We start from the raw sequence: 8930 nt of genomic DNA, 5'->3' as shown, positions 1-8930 counted from the left end.
CGGGATATTCAAATAGACAAAATTGTAGGGCTTTTTTCTACAATCGTATAATTCGGGTTTTGATGCCCATATTCAACCTTTCTTATATAAAAGTTTATTTCATTCTCTTTTGCTTGATAAGATGATTGCGCAGTGCAATTTGCTTCTCCTTGAACGATCTCTTTGTCTTTCCTTTGATTTTGTGCTTAATCATTTGGAAAGCTTTCGTCTTCTTTTTCTCCCTATTTGTTTTACTACAAAGAGGATTCTGACGACCGTCCTTGTAACCGAATCGCTCCCGCCCTTTTTGCCCCTCCTGTAATTTAATATTAATTTTTAACAGCGTTGTTTACGTAAAATGTCTTGTGGAGGTTTGAATACCTTTGATTTCTAGGACGAGGCAATTTACAGAAAAACAATATTCGATCTTGTAACACCCTCAGAAACTTTTCCGACCATTTTAGTACATTGTAAAGAAGTATTGATTCGGAAATTCAACATTAACCGTAATTGTATCTCGCACATTAAAAACATTTTTTTTTCCACGGATATACTTGGTAAAGATTTCTTAACGATTCCATATCAATTAAGGGCGTCTTGTTGGAATACAATTCTTTGAAATGTTTCAGGGTATGAAAAACCTGAAGGTAATCCAGTTTTTTTCTCAAATTTTCCACTCGAATTCAATATTTATTCAGCATTTTCAATAGAAGATCTACTCCGACAACAAATTTTGAACTTGTGGAGCGAAGATCTAGTTCAAATTCTGATGAATGGATTTTTAGTACGATTCGAAATAATAATCAATTGATTTTCATGTAATGTGTTCTCAGTAGAAATATTAACCCTCGAAGGTCTTAGTTATGATTATTTATTGACCCAGTTGTCCATCGTGACGATTAATCGTCAATTTTGGGACGATTAACTCAATGACTTTTCACTTTAATTCAAAAAATGAAGAAAAATTCTGTCAACGATTAAAGTCTTACCTTTACACTATCCATACGAGCTTGCTTGTCGTGCTTTCGTTTCTTGTATATATTTTCAATATCACCCAGTTTGACAAGCTCACCTCGCGAATTTTCCGCATCATTTCTCTTCGCGCCTCCTTTTCTGGCATGAGTAATTTGTTGTTTTACCAAAGCCATATCAATTCGCTTGAAATCTTCATCGGTCAGCAAGCGTTCCACAGATATTTGCGAAGCTTTTCCTTCTTTCTCCGCAGTCATTTCCACCCTTTTTTCTGTTTTCATCTTCTTCAGTCTCTCCAACTTTTCTCGCTTCCTGTCCAATTTCGTTCGCTTAGTTTTTTTCATACGTTTGTTTCCGCCCTCGGCGGTTTTCAGTATTTTCCGGGGATTCGAATCTTCCTCGCCATCCTCGAGTTTGCGCTTTTTCGAAGATTGCTCATTTGCTTCACTCATTTCTTCAGATTCGCTGTCAGCTTCCTCACTCTCTTCGCTCTCATCTTCACCCTCGTCCTCAGCATCGCTGTCCTCGACTTCTTCCCCGCTGCTGTGTTCAATATCAACCCACTCGTCACAGTCTTCACTGTCCTCGCTATCAATTTCAACTCCCTGTTTGCGTCCATCATCGTCCAGCAGGACATCAGCACCGGGGACGAAATCTTTGGCTGGAAATTCACCGTATTTCAAGGGTTTCAATGCAGCGGTCGTCTCGGTAGGTCTGCCGCGATCTTTTTTGTGTAGCAGAGCCGGCATCGTATTTCTGAATAACGAAATTAAGGATCTAGCCGCCATCATGACACTGCGTTCTCGATAATTTTTGTACTGAGCCAAATCCCTCAGGAGATCTTCGTTCATAACGAGCGGACATCTCGACGCAATTTCGCGCACCGCGTTCAAACCGATCGCCATTACATCCGCGGAGTTTCTCTCGGTTACGAAATTGTTGACAAGCGTTTTGAGAACCGGCTCAAGGATTTCCGGTGGTACGAGCTCGTGTGATGACTGGGCTACGAATTGCAATAATTTTGTAACTTCTCGCTGATGCGGTTGCAAAAAACGTTGTATGTAAGGATAAAAGTTGAACAAAAACAGGTTGTGAAGCCCGATGAGACGTGATATCACGTCGAGCGACATCAATTTTATTTCGAAACGGTCGTTGTTCTTTTCCAATTGTTTGAACAATTTTTCAGCGAAACCTTGAGGATCGTGAATGAGATGTAACGCCGAGAAATTGAATACCGGCGCTTTCGATTTTTTATTTTTTGCCTTCGCGAACAACTGCTTTACTTTTTTCAATTGTTTCTCACGTTTCTTCGTCTTCTTGTTGACTCGGTTCGCCATTGCGACTTCTTTAACGTTCGGCTCGTCGTCGCTGTCCGAGTCATCGCTACCCTTCTCTTCGGGATCCGTGCCAAGGAAAAATTTCAAGCTCGCTACCATGACTTTGGTGATTTTAGAAAAACACCCGCTCGCTATCACGTTCACCGTTTTTGCATCGTTCCACACATTCTTGTTGTACAATTCGATCATTATGTCGGCCGACATTTTTGCAGCTCGCGAGTTTGAATCTTTCAACATCGTGAACATAAAATTTTGCAAGGACGTGTTGACTCTTGCGTTTTTATGTTTTGCGTTTACGTTCTTTATGTCCGTTATTATATGGGTTTGTAGGAATTGACGAAGCGCCTTGTCTTGACATCGCAAAAGTTGGAAAAATAGACTCAGGAGAACCGTTGGTTCAAGCAGTCCTTTATTTCTCAGTAGTATCAAAGTCCGGCAAAGAGTCTGAAAAATCAAACACTTCATTATTTTTTCATACATTTATTTTCGAGCAACATTGAAAAAAAGGACGAATTTTTTAACTTACCATTCGCATTTCATTGTCAAGAATCGTGTTGTGCTCCTGAAGAATATCAACGATTTCCTGCGGATACGTGACGAGTTCCTCGGCGTAGCAGTGGGCCACCTTTGAATAAAAAAAATTACAAAATGCTCAGGATTCAGAGCTTTCGACAGTGTACGAGAAATCGATATGAAACGTACACGAGTGTTAGATTGGAACATGGGTTTTGATGAAATTTTTAGTGATTAGAAAATAGTTGAGTATTTTATTATATTAAAATGAATAAATGAGTGACAACGGCTATGCCGGTAATTAGTGCATATAATCGTACAAATAATTCTTAATGTTGAAGCCGACCGTTTTGGAGATAACGCTTATGAAGTCGAAACTAACGCAACACTTGTACTTCGGTTCGTCCAGATTATTGTCAGCTACATTGACCAATAATCCGAGCTGGCACATCGTCGGTATTTGAGCGAGTAAATTTGCGTTCAAATCAACGTTTTCGTCGAGTATGGCGCAAAAAATAGCGAGCATGCGATCTAAAGGAAAATTCTTTGGACCCGTACGTGTATACAGAGCCGGATCTTTTTTACTGGCTGTTTTGCGTTTTTTTATTTTTTCACTTTGTTTGACAAACAAGCGCTTGTCCTCCTTAGCTGGATTGTAAGACGCCAGATAAGCAGCGATCAAGAGATATTTACCGTAAAAAGGTAGTTCGAAGCTGAGCGCCAACTTCGTGGTCGATTCTATTTCTTGCGACAATTGCGTGCGGTGAACGAAATCATCGCTCGACACACGCAGATAGATAACCTCGAGATTCGCTTTTAGAATATTGGAAATATTCTTCCACAGTGCCCTGACATCGTTTTCATTGCAACTACCATTTTCGATCGGTTCGACATAATTGGCGAAGCTTATCCTCGCCATATAACGTAATTCGTTCAGGTCTCGACAAAATCGAAAGAACACCGAGAGGAACAGATTCAAATAATTTTTATACAACGCTTCCCCATAATTGTCGGGCTTGTCAAGGTACAATAATTGTTCGAGCTCCTCGCGGGTATATTGTGGAAAATTGATCTTAATCATATCCACAATGGCCATTTGAAAATCATACTTTTCCCATAGTATCTCACTGATGAAAATCGAGCAAACGTTCACACCTGACAATTCGCGCAATCGTAAAAAACCTGGCAAAAGATTGACATCCATGTCGCGCATTCTTTCACACTTATCGAACACAATGAATATTGGCCGTTCATCCTCGGATGCAATGTGCTTCAACTCGGACAGAAAACCCATAAAGTTATCGCATTTGTAATTAGATTTGTACGAGTCCAAAGAGGAGAGCTTCGCAGACGCCAAGTCCGACAGTATATATTCGTACATGCGGCGACCGTTCGGATGTTCTACGCAGTTAATGATACTGTGATTGTTCGGTTCAATGTAGTTCAACATTTTCTTGATTATGAATGATTTGCCGGTAGCCACGTCACCGTAGAGATACAAATTCTCTGGCAATGGTTCGTCGACTCTCCCGATGAGGGAGTACAATTTTCTCAGTATATTGTCTCTGCACAATATCTCCTTTTTCAACAACGATACACACTCTCCCTCCATAATGAATCTTCTTGCTCGATTACCAACGATTGCACCGATACAACTTTTTCTCGTTTGCTTTCTTTCCTCCACAAAGCGTCAATCGTTAAAGCTATAGGTACGAGGATTCCCGATTTGAGAGACGTCAATTCTTACACCTGCAAGAGAAACGAAAATTCGTCTCGTATCAAAACCTTTGGCGTTATATTCATTTTTTAAATATTTTCATTAGAAAGACTCGACGATATTATCGACCTGACTATGGAGGGAAATAGGCAAAGTTGTGTCCGGCACTAGGCTATGACGAATGAAATTTGAAGAATACACGTTCTTTCTGTCGCGGGCAACCCCTAAAATCACTTACTTGTGTTGCTCCATCTCTAATACTTGCAATATATTAAGTTAATGAGAGCAATTTTATAGAATACTTTGATTTGAAATATTCTCAAAAAATTTTCATCGTCTCTACTTGTTGTCATTTCATTGAAATCGCCTTTACTCTTCTCAATATTAAATGAGACAATCAGCTACCGCTCTGTTTCTTTGGTAGTTTATTTCTCTACAAAAAGTATCTTTAGAAGACTCTTTTATTCGAAGCTCTGTTTTTTTTTATCCCACATCTCTATGCTTGCACGTTGCCATCGAGGAGGTGTTTTTATGATTGCGCGAATCTTTCAAATTGAAATAATTTTTTTTATTTTGTGTTATTATGAGCCAACCTAAAGGCCAACCTGAAAAGTCTCTACCTGCCCGATTCCTAGAGAAAAAATACCCGGAAATGAGAAAAATCTATCAAGCTCAAAAAAAGTGACCGACTATCAGAACGCATCTCTACCACATACTTTCTCCATAACAGAACTTTCCCAGGTAATAATTCTCTACCATGATAAATTATCTGCGGCTGAAGAATCTTTGCGTAATGGATTAGAATCTCATAATCTCATGTTCTGCTCTATAAATAACCTTATATTAACATCAAAATTTTACACTGTTTTTTGTACCTAGAACATACCGTACCATGAAGAGTACAATTTGAAAGCAGAAGCGTATTATTGTTAGGCTCAAGTGTTAATGTTGTACGAATGAAATAGGACAAGCTGTCAAAATTTGGAGAGAAGCACTTTAATGAAAAATAGACTTCTGTTAGGAATGTTCTTATGAATTCCAAGTTTACAGCAAACAAAGATTGATTGAAGAGGTATATACACCTATAAGTGTTAATCATAGCATAAGATATAGATCTGACGAATGAAAATTGTGCGGTGAGAAGCACAGCAAAAGTTTTTGGTTTTTATTGCAATTAGGAAACTTGTGATTCTTTAAAACTAAGAAAAAGATTAGTCATTCTATTGGTCATTGAGATAATGAAGATTATGTTATCAGAGTTTTTTTTATGCATTTATAGAAAAAAACTGAAGTTATTCTGTTTTATACCCTAACATTAGAGATGAAGTGATGTATTTCACAGTGACAAACATGTTTCAAAAAAATAGGAATTTGCTGGTATCATACTGTAGCATGTAATCCTGCGGACTTTATATACTGATAGTTTTTTCTATCTTCAACAACTTGATAAAACATTGATCACCGATTGTAAAACTTCATAATTTATATAAAAAAGTTGGTTCGATAAAAAAAAAACTCAAGCTGAATTTCTTGACCGTTGCTTGTAGAATATACTTCGACGCTATATTTGTCAATAATTTTCAAGAACTACTATGCAAATGGTTATTTCCTGTTAATATTTCAATATATGAACAAAAAAAATTGATTGATAACTAAGAATGAAAAATTTTTTGATCATTTTGTAAAATGGCTAATAAAACAAAAAGATGGATTGTAAAATGTGTTCTTATTGTTAGATACAGTAACGAGTTGCACTTTATAAATTATTAAAAAATGTTCATAGAACTGATGAGGATGAGTAAATGTAAAATAAAATCGGTATTAAATCCTTACTTGGGCCAAAAAAATGGATAATTCATCGAGACTCTTGTTGAATTTGTCCGGGGTAAGACGAAAAACTTCCAAGGTAGACTTGTAGTGACGATATTGTTGCTGGAACTGAAATCGAAAGAGTTAGGCGTGTCAAGAGAATAAAATAGGGTTTGTTTTTTCATTATTTATTCTCATTCAAGTACCTCTTCTTTGTAAGACTCCGGATCACGTTTTATAAGATTTTGCAATTGTGGAAGGTTATCCGGTAGCTGGTTATTGTGTCGGACCATTCTTTCATGTAAAGGATAACCTTAAAAAAATCAATTTATTTGATTATTTGATCAGCCAGCCAGCACTTTGTCAGAAGCCAGTTTTATTTTGATCGAATATTATAATTTAATCTGAAATCAGTGCACCTGGAATTAATCATCCGAGATTGTATTTATAATCAACAATGTACAGAATAACACGCGTGTTCAATGCTTGAACTGCTGCCTATTCGCAAAACCCGCAGATGCTACGGCTAGAGATTACAGAAGGGAAGGGGAAGAATGAATGCTTCGTCTCGTCACTCTCTCCTGCTCTCTCCCAATCCCAATCCCTCCAACCAACGATGTATCCGCTAATGAATACAAAGAATATAAGAACTCTAACGTTCGTTTAGTTCTCTTCTTTTTGAATTCAGCTAGTTCGACGCACTGATTGGATGACTGGAACACTTCGGCCAAACTGCGGCGTTGAATGACCTCCATAAACTTGGCCGAACGACTTGCGCTTTTCTAATTTTTTATTAATCATATCTTTAAGTGGTCGTTCAGTAGTCATCAGTACTGTAATTAAAAAGTTTAGTAGTAATTAATTATTTTATAATCGAATAAACAAAATTTGGGTGCAAGTTAGCCGAAATTTTTTTATTTTTTGTTCAAATCGATTAAATCAATGCCTAAATCAATAGAGAATCGTTGAGTGGTCACGAATAATCGAGTTGAATCGTTTAGTAGTCATTAGATTATTGAAAAACTCGAAAAATTTATTTCCCAATCACCGGCTACGTCTAGCCTATTGAAGTAGTTATCATCCAGCCGATTGTATTCTAATAAGTCTCAATGGAAAGAGAATTGTAAAGTGGTAACTAGTAGTATGCTTGAAATATTTAGTAGTAATTAATTACTTCATAATCGAATAAACAAAATTAAACAAAACTTGGGTGCAAGTTAGCCGAAATTTTTTTATTTTTTGTTCAAATCGATTAAATCAATGTCTAAATTAATAGAGAATCGTTGAGTGGTCACGAATAATCGAGTTGAATCGTTTAGTAGTCATTAGATTATTAAAAAACTTGAAAAATTTATTTCCCAATCACCGGCTACGTCTAGCCTATTGAAGTAGTTATTACCCAACCGATTATATTCTAATAAGTCTCAATCGAAAGAGAATTGTAAAGTGGTAATTAGTAGTATGCTTGAAATGTTTAGTGGTAATTAATTACTTCATAATCGAATAAACAAATTGTGGGTGCAAGTTAGCCGAAATTTTTCTATTCTTTGTTCAAATCGATTAAATCAATGGCTAAATCAATAGAGAATCGTTCAGTGGTCGCGAATAATCAAGTTGTATCGTTTAGTAGTCATTAAATTATCAAATAACTTTAAAGAACTATTTTTGGACAGTCAGCTATATATCTAGCCAGTCGATAATAGCAGAGTACGTCTGGATGGTCTGGATTCTAAGCCTCCCATTGGCCGATACGGAATCCAGAGGCCAGGTGAGACCGGCCATCTCCATTGAAGCCGCAAAGAAGGAAAGGAGAGAAGATGCAGAGTGAGCAGGTGAACAGCATGCGGTATGGTGAGCTCGGAGCATATTGAAGAAATTAAAGAAGTGTTTGGAAGCGAAAGGTAATAACCAAGTTAAAAAATATATATTTTTAGAGAATTACGTTGATTATTCTATTATTTTCACCTTTGCGGTGAGTGAAAGGGTTATTGAAAAACACAATTTTCAAACCACATACATACTCCGAAAATATAAATGGAGCATCGTCGTCATTTTGTTGACATTATTAAGCATAGGAATTAATATACCGATAAATATAGCTACGTTATACTTATTGAATGCAAAGACTAAAATAACAAATTTGATTCTGGGATTTTTTCATAAAAAGAATCGACTTCGTAACTTAAATTCTATTCATGCATACGAATATACTAATTATATTCGACTTTTCCTCTACTTGTGGTATCAATTTCAGAATGAACTTTATCAGTTATATGAAATAGTCGTTAGCTAATGTTTAATAAAAAAATTTTCTTGTAGTCTTTTGCAATCGAATACTTTTACGTTACACAGTATGAATCTTTAGTAATTAATTGCGACAAATACCCAATTAGAATGAAAAATTATAAAAAACCCTCGTAAAGGAAAAGATGTAAACACAGCGGCTCTCACTTTTTATTCATCTTTTGTTACACAGGTTAATTTGAAGATTTCTCCGATCAAGGGGTCCATTCTCTGACAATTCTGGTGAGTATTTACAGCGAGCGAATCCTAACCTCAAAATTTACAATAATTCGATCTCATTAAGTTATTTCATAATTGAT

General features: G+C 36.6%; 1 protein-coding gene across 1 annotated transcript; it reads right to left on the bottom strand.

The window, feature by feature from the left end:
* Positions 1–22: 22 nt before the first annotated feature.
* On the bottom strand, positions 23–7023 carry Mys45A (SDA1 domain containing protein Mys45A). Its single transcript, XM_043419674.1, has 6 exons — positions 6747–7023; positions 6534–6640; positions 6352–6456; positions 2815–2913; positions 969–2732; positions 23–295 (listed from the first exon to the last, which is right to left on the bottom strand). The coding sequence occupies exons 2-6, from the start codon at positions 6618–6620 to the stop codon at positions 95–97; spliced, it is 2256 nt and encodes a 751-aa protein (XP_043275609.1). The 5' UTR covers positions 6621–6640; positions 6747–7023; the 3' UTR covers positions 23–94.
* Positions 7024–8930: the final 1907 nt, after the last annotated feature.

This window comes from Venturia canescens, chromosome 5, assembly GCF_019457755.1.
Source record: "Venturia canescens isolate UGA chromosome 5, ASM1945775v1, whole genome shotgun sequence".
In the NCBI taxonomy this organism is placed as follows: Eukaryota; Metazoa; Arthropoda; class Insecta; order Hymenoptera; family Ichneumonidae; genus Venturia; species Venturia canescens.
Note: the sequence above shows the minus strand (reverse complement) of the source record. Positions and strands in the feature narration are given on the sequence as shown.

Coding starts and splice junctions, on each gene's coding strand:
- Mys45A (XM_043419674.1), bottom strand. CDS start 6,620: ATGGTCCGACACAATAACCAGCTACCGGATAACCTTCCACAATTGCAA. Junction 2,733..2,814: donor TTGACAATGAAATGCGAATG/GTAAGTTAAAAA, acceptor TTGATTTTTCAG/ACTCTTTGCCGGACTTTGAT. Junction 296..968: donor CTCGTATGGATAGTGTAAAG/GTAAGACTTTAA, acceptor ATTAAATTACAG/GAGGGGCAAAAAGGGCGGGA.